The following is a 17946-nucleotide window of genomic DNA, read 5'->3' as shown; positions in this document are numbered from 1 at the left end:
GATATTATTATTGCCATTTTACAGATGAAGCAACTGAGGCAGAGAAAGGTTAAGTGACTTGCCCAGGGTCACACAACTAGTTAAGTGTCTGAGGCAGAATTTGAACTCAGGTCTTCCCAACTCCAGGTCCAGTGTTCAATCTGCTTTGCCACCTCATTGCAAATAGCAAACTGTGGTTTTCCAAAGAATCCACTGGAAAGCACTGTCTACAACTTATTTTACTTCCTGCCTCTCTCATCAGCCCTGATAGTCCCAAATTAACATGGGTAGAATTCTGCCCAGCCGCCTCTGCCTATCCTCCACTGTTATTTTCATTCAAACATCCTCACGGTGTGCTAAGGCACAACCCTGAACAATGTTTGGACTGAGATGCTCTAGCCTCTCTAGGCTAGCAGGCTCCCCCCACAGCTCACTCACCAGAGGGTTGTGGCCACGGACATTTCTCCATTTAGATACAGGCTCTGTCAAAACCTGGAAAATGGAAAACAGAAACCAAGGATCACCAACAAAAAAAAAAAATCAGAACTGAAAAGAACCTGGCACGGAATAGGCACTTAACATTTGCTTGTTGACTCATTAAGGTTAATGGGCCTTGATACATGAAATGTCAAAGCCAGAGCAAAGAGTATTACAGCTAACCCCTCATTTTAGAAGCGGAAGAAAACTGAGGCCCAGAGAAGGGAAGATAGAGCGAGTGGCAGAGTCCAGACTCTTCCTCTTCAGAACACTGGCTCACACTGCAATAGACTTCGAGTTTTTCCTTTCAGTTTATCTGGGCTTCAGTCTCTCCGATTTGTCCAGCTGTGGCATCCTGGAGCAGAGATCCACTTGGGAAGGGGTCTCCTGAGTGCCCTGTCCTTTGCTAGGCCCTAGTTAAGAGAGAAATAGAAGTGGACTCCAGGACTTTCCAACCTTAGCAAGGGCAGACCTGACCCATTTGCCCCCATACACAAATGGGCTACAACTATGAAGAGCTCCAGCTAACTCCATCTCATTCACCAAGCAATTAGCCAACTGCATTTGATACTTAAGGGATCCTAGGGATACAGAGCCTGCCCTCAAGGAGCTTATATTTCCTCCCTGTGGCCAGCGGGGGCTCCTCTTCTCTACTAACCTAAGTCATTCACCTCCTTTAAAACTCAACTCAAAACTCACTTCTGTCCTTATTGTTAGCTGGCCTCCATCCACCTCAGCATTTCAACTCATCCCACACTGTCTTAAATTTAATGAGGTGCAGTTTTGAAGCTCTCCTTCAAGGCTGGGTCTTCTATGAAGATTCAACGAGCCTTCTAAAGCATCAACTTAAGAAAGAGAGACTATATTATCTTACTTTGGTGACAAAGAAGATCAAAATATACAACCAGAAGAAGACAACAAAGTCAGAGCTCCTACATCCAAAGCCTCCAAGAAAAATATGAATCAGTCCCATTTTCAATCAGCTGCCCAATCTGTGGGTCAGTTATATCAAACTCAAACGGAAATGGATCCCTGTTGCAGCATATTGTTTTTTGTTGTTACTCAGTTATGTCCGACTCTTGATGATCCCAAGGACTAAGGTCCATCTATCCCCCACTATGTCCTGAAGTCTCTCCAAGCTCATATGACCCTATCTCTCCATCTTATCCTCTGCCATTACCTTCTCCCTTTGCCTTCAATCTTTCCCAGCATCAGAGTCTTTTCCAATGAGTCCCACCTCCTCATTATGTGGCCAGAGTATTTAATCTTCAGCTTCAGTATTTGACCTCCTAGTGAATAGTCTGAACTAATTACTGACTCACTTGATCTCCTTGCTGTCCAAGGGACTCTCAAAAGTCTTCTCCAGCACCACAATTTACAAGCCAGTATCTTGGCTTGGAAACCACAAATTGACACTATCTGTATTATATTATATTTTTACTTATTTTGTTAAAAAATTCCCAATTACATTTTAATCTGGTTTAGGTCGGCTAGTTTGTGGGTTGCTTGGGGACAGCTGGCTACAAACAATAACTCTACTGTAGGTTGTATCTCCACAGTATTTCTCTCCTTAGTCTTCTCTCCACTAACACGGCCCTTATCACTTCTTGACTGGACTACTGCAGCATCCTCCTAATTAGTCTCCCTTCCTCCAGTCTCTCGGTTCTCCATACATAGGTGAAATTGATATAATTCCCAAAACACAAGTCTGAAGACATAATTCCCCTACCCAAGAAAAAAAAATAATCAACAAGCATTCATTAAGGGCCAAATATGTGCCAGGTGCTAGGGACATAAGTATAATGATGAATTAAACAATTCCCTAATCATAGGAGCTAACATTCTAATGGGGAAAACATTTATACATATATATATGTGTATGCAGAATAAATTTAAAGCGAATAAAAGCAAAAGAGTTATTAAATACAAGGTAGGCTGGGAAGGTGCGCACTAGCAGTTGGGGGAGGGGGGTAGCAGTAGGAAGATACATTCACGCAGAAGGTGTCTGAGTTTTCTTGAAGGAAGAGAGGCAGGTACTCTATGAGGCAGAGGGAATATGGAATGCACCCCAGACTTGTGGGATAGCCAATGCAGAGGCATGGAGAAGGGTGTGTAAGCAACACACAGTGAGCCAGTTTGGCTGGTCAGTGTGTACAGGAGGAGAGTAATGTCTAGACAATGTCCATTGGACTAGGCTGGAAAAATAAATTTGGGTCAGTTATTGAAAGAAATTAATATTATACTATTACATTAATAACACATTATTAATTTTTGATCCACCCTTTTCTTCCCATTTATATTAAGCTCCAACTTCTGAAAAGGTCAGTCAGTATCTGAAGGGCATGGCTGGGTGACAAGATTACTCTTAGACCCCAAAGCACATGCTCCCTACCCAACTGGAAAACCCAATTTCTGTTCAGAGTATAAACAGAATCTATTCTGGGTGAGGCTTTGCCTGGGGAAGGAAGCCCCTGTCATTGAATCCCTCCATTAGAATTTAAGGCAACCCAGCTCATGAAGGAGAAAACTAGCCAGAAAGGTCCGAATGGAAATGGCTTCCCCCACACTGAAGCCTTGAGGCTTCTGTGTCTCATGATCATGCCATGTTCTCAGCAGGAAGAGATGAAGACTTTTAGCCTACCTCCTCATTAAATGTTCACCAGGGTTGAGTTTTACTTGTCAGAGGAGTTCCCTTTCAGAAGGTACACATCTGATTTAAGGCATTTCAAGGTGTCCCTTGGCATCTTTGGTTACAGAGAGAAACCACTGACCATCAATGTAGTTATTATTAGCTAGTCTAATTAATAACTGATTATGAATTACCCACAAACTCTCTGTGGAGTTTTATTCATTGCATTATGAAGGCTAAAATAGAAGAGTTTACATTTTTCCTTTAAGACAACAGGGATACACATGAAGGGAGTGACATGATTAGATGTACATTTAAAGAAAATAACTTTGACAGTGTGTTGGGGAGGCTGTAGTGATGAGAAATCTGAGGCAGGGAGCCCAGTCCAGAGGCAACTTTAGTAATCCAGGTGAGAGGTAATGAGGTCCTAAACTAAGCTGGTGGCTATGTGTGTGGGTAGGGATGAAGTAACATTTAAGAAAGAGGTCATGGAGGTAGAAACAGAAAGACTTGAAAACTGACTGACCATATGTGGAGAAGGGGAGTGTGGAGAGGGGAAGCTACAAACCTAGGAAGCTGGAGGGGAGATGGTACCTTCAGCAGAAATAATGAAGTTTAGAAGAAGAAAGGGCTTTGGGAAAAAGATGAGTTCAGTTTAGGTTATGTAGAGTTTAAGATGTCTCTGGGAAATCAGTTTGAAATGTCTAATAGGCAGTGGGTGATGGTTTGAAATGTCCAAGAGGCAATCCAGCTTGAAATATCCCATAGACAATTGGTGACACAAGACTGAAGCTCAGAGGAGACACTGGGCGACAGATAATAGATACATACATACAAACCTTCATATCTATAGATACAGACATATCTGTGAATCACATTAAACCCATCAAACCCACAAAACATGATGAGGTTACTGAGAGAAGAGAAGAGGGCACAGTTCACAACCCTGGGGCATACCCACAGTTAAGGTGCATGATATGGATCATGAGCCAGCAAAGACAATGGAGAAGGAACATTCAGACAGGTGGGAAAACTAGGCGAGAACAGTGTCATGGAAACCTAGAGAGGAGAGAATATCCAGGAAGCAAGGAGGGTCAACAGTGTCAAAGGAAGCTAGTAAATCAAGAACAAGGACTGAGAAAATACCAGCAAATGTGGCAATTAAGAGATTGTTGGAGCATTTTTTCTTGTGACTATAGAAAGCTTTGATTTCTTTGTCTGAAAACTGCCTGTTCATACCCTTTGACCACTTATCAATTGGGGAATGACTTGTATTTGTATAAATTTTATTGAGTTTTCTATATATTTGAGAAATGAAGCCTTTTTCAGAGATACTTGTTACCAAAAAAAAATTTTTACCCAATTTTCCACTTTCCTTTTAATTTTGGTTGCATTGGTTTTGTTTGTGCAAAAACTTTTTAATTTTATATAATCAAAATTACCTATTCTATATTTTGTAATGCCCTCTATATTTTACTTGGCCCTAAATTCTTTCCCTATCCATAGATCTGACAAATAAACTATTCCAAGTTCTCTGAATTAGCTTATGGTACAGCAGTTTCATTTGCATGATAAGAGCAGACACCAAACTCCTAAGAGTCAAGTAAGGAGAGAAAGCAAAGGAAGCAGAGAAAAGGAATACAGACTGCTTTTTCAAGGAGTAGTAGATAAAATGCACATTCCTCTGTTTGGCATTTAAAGACCTTCACTATCTGCCTCTAGCCTACCTTTCCAAGTGTACGGTACATCAATGGTGTACAAAAAGGAGGTCACTACACCGTACATAAGGACCCCTGGGGGCTGCATACTGACTTGCTTTTAAAATGTAATATCTACATTTTACTGTCTATATTCACTTTGTTAAATATTTCCCAATCACATTTTAATCTGGTTCATACCCACTCAGGAGTGTTGTGGGCAGCATGTTTGACACCTCTGCTACCATTACTAACCTTCACATAGTTCTATGGTCCAACCAAGCTGGCCAATTTGCTGATCCACATAAATGACATCCCATCTCCCTTCTCATAGGTTCCCCCCTCCCCATCCCCACCTGCCCTTCTCACTTGCCCCTTACAGAATCACAAGCTGCCTTAGAGTAGCAGCTCAACACTGCCCCATATGCTAGTGCCCTTCCCCCAAAAAATTACCTTACGTTTATTTTGTATGTTTTGTATTGAGTTATTTGTGTACACGTCCCTCTCCTCATCCCAGTCCCCAACCCGCTCCAATAAGCTCTTGAGGGCTGGGACAGTTGTACCTTTGTTCTTGTATGCCCATTGCCAAGCACAGTGCCTGATACACAATTGGAACATATATGCATTAATGAATTTTATAAATTAGAAAACTGAAGCCCAGAGACATTAACTTGTTCAAGGTCACAAAATGAGCGGCAAAGTCCTAATTCAAGGTCCTCCTGGAATAAATTCACTGCCCCCTAGAGCACAACAGAGAGCAAAGTGAATGATTAAGCTGCTATTATGCTTCCCCCAAGGGGATGGAATTCATCTTCGAGTTTTCTTTCCCTTCCTCCTTCGGTACTTTACTGGACAAGACCAACACCCACTGAAATCAGAAACACTGTAAGTCAACGACTATTTATCCCATTAGGGCACAGAGTTCCTTTTGAAGTACTAGGCACCCTAGTCACACTCAGGAATGTTTCTGGAAAAGACTCAGGCTTTGCTATTAATATACCTCCCAAGAGAACTCTGCCTCTAACTGGGCTCTGGCCTCAGCTAGGGCCTGTTAGTACATGCAAAATCAGTTAGCTGAATTGTATCTGGCAGCAATCTTTAGCAACAGGTTTCCTAGCTCCTTTCCCCTGGGGAGTAATGAATAATAAAACACTTTTTATTTATCTAATCTCTATCAACTAGGGCTGAAATAGAGCAGAAAGTCCTGGTGGTATCATGGAAAGAGCAGTCAACGAGCATTTATTAATTAAGGCTTTACTGTGCATCAGGCACTGTGCTAAGCGCTGGGGATACAAAAAGAAGCAAAAGACATCACTGCCTTGAAGGAGCTTACAATCTAATAGGGGAGGCAACATGCAAACAAATATGTATAAAGCAAGCTATGTGCAAGATAAATAGAAAATAACCAGCAGAGGGAAGGTACTAGAATCCAAGGGGTTCCTCTAAAAGAAGGCTTCCTGTAGATGGGATTTTAGCAGGGACTTGAAGTCAAGAGGTCAGTACTCAGAGCTCAGGAGGGGAAGCATTCCAGGCAGGGGGAACAGCCAGAGAAGATGCTTGGAGAGGAAGGATGGGAGACCTGCAGCAGGAGACCAACCAGAAGGCTCCTGCCTTAATCCAGATGAGAGGTGATAAGCTGAATCAGGATGACTGCTACATGAATGGAGGCAGGAGATGTATACCAGGGCCAACAGATTGGACATGTGAGGTGAGTGAGGACTAGAGAATGCCACTGAGTACTTAAATTTCCCTGGATAACTGGGAAGACTAGTGGAATCCCTGACAGTAAAAGGGAAGATTGAGGGGAGCAGAAGACAATGAGTCCTGGAACATGGGTTTCAATACCGTCCATAAGGCTTATTACATATTACTTCATCTATAGTAATGCTCTCCAGGTGAAATGGATACAGTGGTGAACCTGGAGGCAAGAAAGCCTGAGTATAAATCTGGCCTGACACTTACTAGCCGTGTGACCCTGGGAAAGTCAATCTCTGTTTGCCTCAGTTTCCTCTTCTGGAAAATGAGGATAATACAGTTATCCCTTCCACATCATGAGGGTTAGGACCACCATGCCCCCACAACCTGGAAAATCTGCATCAAATTTTTTGGCCCTCTCTTCATACCAGAGAAGAATTCTGAATTTTTTCATTTTCTTTTTCTTTTATATGTTTACAGAAGCTTATTGTAAAATTTGGGTTAAATATTTGGTCATATTTTAACTTTAAAAAAGAAATTGTGCATATATGTCAATATTATACAATGCTATACATATATTTCATGCATTTCTGAGTTTCTAAACTTTTTCTGTGTCCTCTGCTGGCCCTCAAGTATCATCTGAAGCTTCCATAAAACTCTCAAAAAATTCCCATTGAACTTCTTATATAGACTCACAATATATCAAAACCAAGATGGGGAAAGTCGAAATATGGAAGAGATAACTATATTAGCACCTTCCTCCCAGGGTCGTTGTGAGCACAAAAAAAGAACATATTTACAAAGTACTTTGCAAAGCTTAAAGCGCTGTAGAGATGTTAGCTATTGTCTGTAAAATGAAGGGGTTGGACCAGTTGGGTTTTGCGCGGTTTGTGATCCTACGAACTCCTCACAGCAAAGCAAGCAAATAAGTGGGGGCAGAGATTAAATATCCTTGTTTTTCAAGTAATTGTTTTGGGGTCTTTTGGAGGGGGTGGAATTCTGGACCTGCAATTTCATCAATGAGAAGAACTCCAAGGTAGAAACTCCATCCTCTGATACAAAGGAGCAATTCACCTGTAACTTGGGGCCTTCCAGAACTAACTGTCTTGTGGTCCTAAGGGATCTATCCCAGCTTGAATCCAGGTCTTCCAGACTCTGAGGCTGGCCCTCTATTCCCTACACACCCCTGCTTCTCAGCCCCCAGCATCAGGGAGAATTTGCTTTTACTGTTTACATTCACAAAGCCAAGTCAGAGAATTCTCTCCTCTGAGAGTCAGGGCAGGCATCACCCTCGGTTTCACAGGGTAAAGAGTTGTCCAGTTGGCAGAGTGGGAAGGGACAGAGAGCTCAGGATTTGGATCCTAATCTCTTGGCTCTTCCTGTATAACTTTGGGCAATCACTTTCTCTTATGAAATAAAGGCGTGGGAGCTATCGAGTTACTATCTAAGATACTTCCAGCTCTGATGCACAATGATTCCACAGGCATGAATAACAAGAATCCTATTGGATGAGAGGGTGTGGAGGGATTATAATCTGTGATGGTGGAGAAAATCATCCAAATTGAAGATCACAGATCCACTGAAGTCTTCAGTGAATGCAAGTCACTTAACTGCCATCTGCCTCAGTTTCCTCATCTGTAAAATAGGGATGATAATAGCAACCGTCTCCCTCCCAAGGATGTTGTAAGGAGCAAATGAGATAATAATTGTAAAGTACTTAACACAGTTTACATAGTAAACACTATATAAACATTAGCTACTATAATTATTATTATTAAAATAACAGCACCTACCTCCCAGGGTTATGGTGAGGATCTGGTGAGGTTAATATTTGTAAAGCACTTTGCAAACCTACATCAAGGCTAGCTATTATCATGTCATTTTTTTCCCATGCAAGGTCACAGACCCCTTGAAATCTAAACACAAATACTCTAGGGATCCATGGACCCAAGGTTAAGAACTGATTCAGACAAAGTATTACCAGAAATCTGAGGAAGGAGAAATTGCATTCATTTGTGGGGTGAGAGGGAAGGGTACAAGAAGGCTTCATGGAAGCAGTGGCATTGGAGTGGGGCCTTGAAGAAAAGAAGGCACTCCAACAGATGGAGTTGGAAGAGAGCTTATTCCAGGCTTTGGGGAGAAGGTACAAGCAAAAACCTGGGGACAGAAGAGGGTAAGATAAGAATGGGGGCAAGGAGCAGAAGAGTTTGACTAGAAGCAGGAAGTCTGAAAATTCCTATGAGATGATGATGATTATAAGAAGAATAATAAAATTATTCAGAACACAAAGACCTAGAAGACACAGAAGAGCTGTAGGAAGGGCTGAGTCATTTTCTTCCCTGTTGCCTTGTCTGCTATTGGACTGAGAGCTATTTCAGTGAGTCTATAGAGGATGAACTCATATTTTAATGCCTGTACTCAATTACAAAAAGTAATTATTTTATCCATCTATGGAACAGTCCATAGAACATTAAACATTTTTAAATAGCAGGATAGTGACTTGTCCCACGACCATTTCTACCTTTGAACATAAGAATGAGAAAAACAACTAAATAATAATGATAAAAATAATAGATAATTCAGGCCCAACTAAAACCCCATCTTCTATAGGAAGCCTTTCCCAAACCCTCTTGATTCTAGTACCTTCTGTTTGTTAATTATTTCTTATTAACACTGTATAATTAGTTTGCTTGTCCATATTTGTTTTCTTGTTGTCTCCTCCATTACAGTGTAAGCTCCTTGAGGGCAGGGACTGTCTTTTGCCTCTTTTTGTATCCCCAGGGCTTGGCACAGTGCCTGTCAGGTAACAGGTACTTAATAAATGCTTACTGACTGATTAATAATAATACTAACAACAACAATTCACTTTTATGGGGCTTGAACGGTTGATTTGGAGAAGGCCTATGAAAGACCTTGAATGTCCAGTAGGCAATGATCAGGCTTAGATCCCATCTAGACCCTGGAAGATCACGATGTTTTCACAATTGCCTCATCCCGTTAGACTCTCTCAGCTTTATCCAATACTTCTTATACAGCCTTGCAAAATACTTCTGGATAAGTACCTCAACGTCAGTGGTTTTAGAAAAGTACTCCAGGCATGTTGTTTTCCCACTCGCGATATTACCTTCGATACAGATCTGATGAAAGATAAATTGTTATTAGATATTAGACCAAGAGATATCAGGGATCAGGATAACAGTCATAGGGGTGGACGGGAAACAAGGAGCCACAGCGTCAACTAGATCTATAAATGACAACTATAACTTCAGTAGCTCAACGATTCCTGATTTCCTCAGTGTTGCTACTCCCTCTTTGGAGGCAGAGAGAAACCCTTTCACACTTTAGTAGGTCCCTATGAGCTGATGAGAAAACTGATCCACTCATGGCCAGCCCTTTAGTGATGAGGCTTCCTCAACGTGGCCAGGCTGGTCCTGAGATGAGAGACATACATATTCTGTCCATGAGCCTTTCTTATGTGGTGGGATGGACCCGAACTGGTGCTGTGCTGGCATAGCCTTGACCCCAGGGTCAGAATAGGAGGTGAGATTAGAAGAAGGCTTTATTATGACTCAATAACCACCATGCAGTGAATATACAGTCATTGAGATGATTAATAAGGAAACAATGCATTTGTTTTTATGGATAAAAATAAGCAAACTGATGTTTGTATTTACGTTGATTTATTCTAATTTCTCAGAATGCCCCTGTGAAAGAGCTAGGAGAGAAATAGGAGGAGGAGGACAATGAAGATGTTATCATTAATACCTCCCAGGGCTTTCAAAGCCCTTCATTACCTGGTCACTTCCACTCTTCTTCTGCTTCACTCTGCTCCATGAACCCTAGTGACAGTAACAGTGACACTGGCCTCCTTGCTGTTTCTGGCAAGATACTCCATCTCCTCACTGCATTTTCACTGCCTGTCCCCCCAGGCATGGAATGCTTTCCCTCCTCACCTCTATCTGCCTCCTGGCTTCCTCCAAGTCTCAGCTAAAATCTCACCTTGTACAAGAAAGCTTCCCCCAAACTCCCCAATGATAATTCCTTTAACCCTGATTGCCTCCAAATTGAAAAAAAAAAAAAGAGCAGCTAGGTGGCACAGTGGATACAGCACCAGACCTGGAGTCTGGAGGATCTGAGTTCAAATCCAGCCTCAAATACTTAGTTTAGACCCTGGTCAATCACTTAATCCCAATTGTCTCCAAATGATTAAAAAAAAAAAACAGTTCCTTACCCTCTGTGATTATCCCCATTTTATCCTATGTTTCTCTTGTTTGTACCTAATTATTTGCATCTTGTCTCTTCCAGTAGATTGTGGACTCAACACCTCAGGACGTTTTTGCCTTGTCTTGTATCCCCAGTGCTCAGCACATAATAGAGGCTTAATAAATGCTTGTTGACTTGACTGACAAGTCTTAAGGTTTACAAGGCATTTTCTTCAAAACAATCCTGGACAGGTAGACAGTGTGAAAGTATTATGACCTCCATTTTGTAAACGAGGAAACTGAGGCTCAAAAGGGAATGAGTGTCCTACAGGATCACGGCTTTAGAGCTAAAAGAGATCTGGTCCAATGCCCTCATTTTTCTAGATGAGGCTTAGATAAGGAAAGTGACTTGCCCAAAGCCACAGTCTGTCAGCAATAGGACCAGGACTAGTATCAAGGCCTACTGTTTCCCAAACCTATGTTCTTTCTGCTTTCTGAGAGAGATAAAGGTGAAAAATAACTCTGCTAAAGTAGCTTTGATACAAAGTGAAGACATGAGGGTATTAGTAGTAGTAATAATAATGATAGCATTTAAGTAGCACTATAAAGTTTGCAAAGTGCTTTACAAATAACCTCGTAATTCTCACAACTCTGTAAGGTAGAGGCTATTATTATGCCCACTGATTTGACCACAGCCACATGGCTAGTAAGCTTCACTCTCTTTTTTTTTTTAAGGCAAATAGGGTTAAGTGACTTACCCAGGGTCATGCAGCTAGGAAGTTTCTGAGGCCAGATATGAACTCAGGTCCTCAGGACTCAGGGGCCAGCACTCAAACCAATACACCACCCAGCTGCCTCATTAATAAGCTTCAGAGAGAAGATCTGACCTCTGGGCTTCCTAAATCCAAAACTAGCACTGTTCTAACTAACTGCTTCTAATATAAGATGTCAATTCCACAAATCCTTAAAAAGTATATGTCTCGCTTCATCAATTATTTTATAATCTTTTTCATCAACCTGGCAATCTGGCTCCTACTCACATTTGTAAGCTCATTATCCCAGAAAAATTGGCACTTAACAGTCCACCTCCCCTAGGATGGTCTCCACCTGAGAATGCACTCTCTGTTCACCTCCACCTCTGAGAATCCCCCTGAGCTTTCTAAGGGAAGCCTGACTCAATTCCTCCCTACCTCCTGCCCTCATTAAAGCTTTCCCCCTCCTCAAGTTCTCTAGGATTTATTTATCAGTGTTTATGTTGTATTTCCTTCAGTCCTGGATAGCAAAAACTTTCCTGTATCCCTTCCACACAGTGGATGATTAATAAATGTGTGTTATGCTGAATTACATTCTTAAAATCTCAAGACAAAGTATAAACATATACCATAACAATAGAGGGTGTGCATATAAATAAGTACTTACCACTGACTTCTGGTCCCTTTCATTTTTCTCATGTTTATCTAAAAAACAAAAGAAGTGATCATGGTTGAAATAGTTATTTCAAGGAGGTTAAATATCACTGTATTGGGGTTTATCCTATTACATCTTGAAATCTACACAAAATGAGGCAGCGAGGTGGTGCAGTGGATAAAGCACTGGTCCTGGAGTCAGGAAGACCTGGGTTTAAATTAAATTATTTTTTATTTAAAATAATAAAATCCCTTTATTACGGGGACTTGTTCTGTGAAGTTTGGATTTGGTCAAAGAGCTGCCACATGTGGCCTCAAGGCTGCAGGTTCCCCAACCCTGCCCTAGTGTGCTGTGGTACATGTGGTCACAGAGTTGGACATGAGTCAACAACAACAAATTATTAAAGTAATAATAATAAATTTCACCTCCCTAATCAAAATTTTGGAAACACTATGTAAAACTATACATGGCCTTCCATGTTCCAGCATGGCCTTGTTGCTGTCATGCAGTTGTGTCTGACTTGGGTTTTCTTGGCAGAGATACTGAAGTGGTTTGCCATTTTCTTCTCCAGCTCATTTTACAGATGAGGAAACTAAACAGGGTCAAGTGACTTGCCCAGGGTCACACAGCTCATAAGTGTCTGAGGCCCGCACTTTAACCACTGTGACACCTAGCAGTTTATCACTGAAATCACAGGCACTACTTAGTGGCTCAGCAGGAGAGCACCCAAGGAGATTACTTCTGAGGAAGTACTCTCAGAGGTTCCCAAAGTAGGTGATATCCAGCCCAGGGGGTTGTAGTAGCCTCAAATGCAATTGGGGGATGTTGAATAAAAATAAGGGGGCAAGTGGAAGCATAAGGAAAGAACAGAAGAAAAATTTGAAAAATCGCTCGTACATGTTTCATCTGTTGTGTAACAGAGTCAAGTTATTTTCTAAATAAGCACACAAAATGAAAGCTACAACCAATCAGTGGTCAAGTCTGACAACAGTTCTTAACAAGCAAGTGTTGGCAGGCAAGTATGTCTGGGGGAAGTCCAGCATGCATCGGCAGGAATGTGCGTGTAATGACTTGTTTACAATACAGTACTATATGGTTACATGATACTGCATCATCAAAATTTCAATGCAGGAAAAAACCCCACAAATTAACAATAAATTATTAAATTTAAAATGCATCATTTTAAAAACATTTTTATTATTTTTTCTAAATGACAAATTTTAAAAAAACCATTAAACAGTTAAAGAAAGTAGATTTCCAGGGGTGTACTGAGTACTTTTTTTTTTTAAAGAGGGTGGAAGGCCAAACAAGTTTGCTGTAGCCCATGAAAGGTATGACTTGGCAACATTTTACTTTTGAAGCCAAAATTTAAACTTACACCAATAACTAATGAAAAAGATGCTTCGAAAGGAAGGGGAGCATGAAAATAACCTGACAAAATTGCCAAATGATGGTTAATTACAACGATTGATCTTGCTCCGGGAATAACAGGCCATGAAACACTTAACGCTTTCGTGGAAATAGCATTGGCCTTGGAGTCCCAGAACTTGGCCTCTAATCTTTGCTCTACTATAGACTAGCTGTGTGACCTTGAGCAAATCACTTAATCTCCCTGGGCCTCACTTTCTTCATCTGTAAAATAAAGCTGTTGGACTCTATGAGACCCAAATTCCTTCCTTTCTCCCCACTCAGTGGCTGGGGTCCATGGGTGTGGAATGTCACTATCAAAGTTCTTTTGCTGGTTGATTTTGCTCAACTGCTTTTCTTAGGAACAAGGGAGGGTTCCATGGAGGCTTGTATAGTGGGAAATAACTAGGCTGCAAAAAAACGATAAGCCATCAAAAAAGCTTTAAAAATACAAATAAACTAATGAGAGAGTTTTACCATTCAATAAACATTAAGTACTTACTGTGTGCAAGGGCCTATTCTAAGCACTCAAAATACAGAACTATATATTCAGGCTATACTATTCTTCCCTTCAAATTAGATAGTATTTGTAAAGTGCTTACTTAGCACAGTGCGTGGCACACAGGAGGCACTTAGCACTTATTTCCTTCCCTACCTTCACCCCCTTCAATTCAACAAGTGAATTGTTGAGTGCAGAGAATAGGAAAAAGCAATCATAGCTTAAATTTACATGGTGACTTTCATTTTTACAAAGAGCTTTACATACTTTATATCACTTGATCATCAAAAAAACTCAATAGATAAAATAATTATCATTATTCCCTTTTTACAGATGGGGAAAGTGAGGTTCAGAGAGGAAAAATAACATAGCCAAAGTAATACAAGTAAGATGTAAAAAGAGCTGGGACTCAAGCCCAGGATTCACACCCAAAATACTGTATAGCGTTCTTTCCACCACACAGTATTCGTTTTAAACTAATGTGAAATTGGTTGAAGGTAGAAAAATAATTTCCTAACTAGTGACTACAGCAGCAAGTAATGGTGACACATTCAAAAGGGGGCTGGAACAAATATCAAACAATTGGGGTTCTAGCTCCATCTGTACCACCATGGGGCTTCAGGCAAAACTCAATCACATCTTGTCATCTGTAAAGTGGGTTTTACAGTTAGAAAAAAAAAACAGAAGGCGGCAACCAGCACACTCAATAAATTCTTTCTGAAGTATTTAGGGAAGAGTATGGGCAAGAATTGAACCGGCTAAAAATGCACAGAGAGATTGCCATATGCACTCAAAAGGTGCACCCACACCAATGAATCAACTGTAGTCTAAGTAACTTGGCCTAGATATAACAGTAAATGGGTTCTACAATATTTAAATCCGGCCTCAGACACTTACTAGCTGCATGACTCTGGGAAAATAACTTAACCTCTGTTTGCTTCAGTTTCCTCAACTATAAAGTGGGGATTATAACAGCATGTACCTCCCAGGATTGTCGTAAGGTTCAAATGAGATAATATTTGCAAACTCAGCACAGTGCCTGATACATAGCAGACATTATATAAAAGCATATTTCCTTCCTCCTACTTATTATGTCTGTAACCATGGACAAACCATAAAACCTCTCTAAGCCTGTTTCACAATCAACAAAAAGGAGGAAGATTGGATTGCACAGTCCCTAAGATTCCTTCCATCACTAACCTTCCACACTAATAATAATGGCTAACATTTTCATAGTTCACTTTCTACATCACCTCTTTAGATCCTCACAAAAGTCCTGTGAGGGAGGTTTTACAAATGAGAAAACTAAAACTGAGACAGCTTAAGTGACTTGCCCAGAACTATACAGCAGGTGTCTGAGGGAGGATGTGTCCTTCATGCCCTGGACACTTTCACCTATTCTAATGGCCTTACCAGCTCCAACATTCTATGTTCTAATGCTATTAGAATAGGTCAAGTCCCATCTACCTGGGGCCCTCTTACGTTCTAAGGGCCCTTTCAGCTCTAACAATGCACGTTCTAAGGTTTCTTACAGCGCTAACATTCTATATTCTAAAGTCTCTTGTATCTGCGACACCTGTTCTAACGGCTCTTCCAGTTCTAACAAATGCGGTTTCCAGGTTCCTTCCGGCTCTAAAATTCTATGTTCTAACTATCTGTGTTCTAAGGGCCCTCTCCAGCTCCAAATCTAAAAAGCAGAGAAAGCCTGGGTTTCGCCTTATGACAGCAGGGGAAAAAAGCGAAACAAACAGGGGGATTACCCATGGGCCAAGCATAGGGCGGAGCGCGCTGCAGCTGCCCCTCGGAGCCCGATGCCATGGTCAGCCCCGGGGGCCGGAGGTGCTGAAGCCGGAGCAGTGGGGCTAGGGGGCGGAGCCTCCCGTGGCCCGGTGCAGGTGCTAGCTGCGGCCCGAGGGGATGCAGGGGCTTCAGCAGCAGCCGGACCCACGCGCGCACTGGCACCATGGAGCCCCAGTGGCCTGCGTATAAGCCACCAGCCTTCAATGCTTCCGCAAGAGTCTCCTGACGCTGGCTTGGCTTCCTGCGAAAGGGCGGTGGCGGATGCTGCAAAGGGCCGAGGCCTCGACTGTCAGTGGACGGCGGCAGACGTGGGGGCCGTTCGAGGGGCGGGCTCTTAAGGCCGCACCTCCCTATTTCACCAGCTGGCGGAAAAGCAAGCTCAGGCTTGTCTGCCACCGGGACTTCCGTGGCCTTTTCCACCTAAAAGCCGCGCGAGGTGTTCAGCCCTAAAGACGCTCGTTAAGTAATTCAGGGGAAAAAGCAAAAGGCAGAGAATAAAAAGAACACATTTCAGATTCTAGCTTTGCTGCTAGCTAGCCACCCGCCTCAATCCCCACCCCACTCCACCCTACCCCACTCTCCACCGCAAGTCTTTGGCTGCATCTTTCAGGGTTGAACCAGATCCGAGGTTTTTTAGCATTATGGACCTCTTTGGCAGTCTGGTGAAGATTATTGACTCCTCTTTAGGCGATTAATAAATAATAAAAATAAATAAATGACTATAAAGAACAATGTTTTTAAATGCATAAAATATATAGGATTGCAAAGAAGAATCGGCAGCAAGCATTTATTAAGCGCTTACTGTATGAGCCCGGCACTGTGCCGAGCGCTGGGGATACAAAGAACGTCAAAAACAATCCTGCCTAACATTCTAATGGGGGGGGAGGGGCCTATAATGAAATGCAGTTATCAAAATAATTTTTTTTAAAAAACACCCAAGTTTGAGCTCTTGATGATCTCTGATTCTGTGATCCTAAGTGAATGGACCCAAGAGCTCTTTCCATGACAGAACTAGGATTGCAGTCCAGGCCTTCTGACTCAGAGTGAACCAATCTGATATTAGTCAAACTAGTCACTCCTGAAACCTTTAAGCATAGGAACCTTCCACAAGGTTTATACAATCAATAAATATGCACTTGCTGTATGCAAAGTTCTGTGCTAGGCACTAGGAATCCAAAAATTTAGATACAACACAGTCCCGATTTTGTAGCAGCTCTTTTTGTAGCAAAGAACTGGAAACAAAAGGGGTAGCCAATCAACTGAGCTGAACAACTTGTGAGATATGACTGTGATGGAATATTGTTGTGCCATAAGAAATGAGGAAATGGTTTCTGAGAACCCTGGAAAGTATGAAGTAATGCAGAGTGAAATGAACAGAACCAGGAGAATGAACTATTCAATAGCAACATTATAAAGAAAAAGAACCTCGAAAGCCTTAAGGACTCTCATCAGAACAATGACTGGACAGAGATCTGATGATGATGATGATGATGATAATGATAACTTCTGAGAGAAGGATGATGGACTCAAGGCGAAAAATGAGACAATCATTTTTGGACGTGTCAAATTCACACACCTATTTTGTTTTATAATGCTTATATATTACAAAGGCTTGTTTTCCTTGGGGGAGAAGGGGAGAGAAAAAAAACAGTCATTGAGTATTTTTTTAGTTGCTTAAGATACTCCTTGTTGGTGGAGTGCTCTGTGCCTGCATTAGGGCAAAGTCGTCTGAAGTTAAGGAGAAAAGAGATGCTTTTGATTCTGGCTTCCAGCTTCAGGACACCCAGTTCCAGATTCTCTTCAGCAAGGTCTTTCAAGAAAGAGAAAGACTCTGGGAAAAAGCTAACATGTAGAGGAACTGACACTTTTCTCATTTTTCTATTCCCAGATTACCTCATTAGAGACTTTGAATCAGTCTCCCACATAGAAATGGACAGAAGAGCCTCTAGATCTATTCATGCCTTCAAGCTACATCTAAACAAACCCATGCAGGTACACATAACCTACATGGAAACCACACACACACACACACACACACACACACACACACTACACTACCTTTAAAAAGAAAAGCAGGTTTTATATATAATAGAGATCTGCAGTTTCATGTTATGAGAGTTCACATGGTAGGTTATTACTGCCAAAGTAAATCTA

General features: G+C 41.6%; 1 protein-coding gene across 1 annotated transcript in view; it reads right to left on the bottom strand.

The window, feature by feature from the left end:
* TK2 (thymidine kinase 2) overlaps positions 1-16056 on the bottom strand; it is a 43512-nt gene extending 27456 nt beyond the window's left edge. Inside the window, 4 exon segments of the mRNA XM_020989450.2 lie at positions 418-471; positions 9540-9614; positions 12099-12136; positions 15753-16056. Coding sequence (XP_020845109.1) covers positions 418-471; positions 9540-9614; positions 12099-12136; positions 15753-15957 — 372 coding nt within the window. The 5' untranslated portion in view covers positions 15958-16056.
* Positions 16057-17946: the final 1890 nt, after the last annotated feature.

Source organism: Phascolarctos cinereus, unplaced genomic scaffold, assembly GCF_003287225.1.
Source record: "Phascolarctos cinereus isolate Bilbo 61053 unplaced genomic scaffold, phaCin_HiC Scaffold_2;HRSCAF=192, whole genome shotgun sequence".
Taxonomy (NCBI): domain Eukaryota; kingdom Metazoa; phylum Chordata; class Mammalia; order Diprotodontia; family Phascolarctidae; genus Phascolarctos; species Phascolarctos cinereus.
This window is presented reverse-complemented; position numbering and strand designations above follow the sequence as displayed.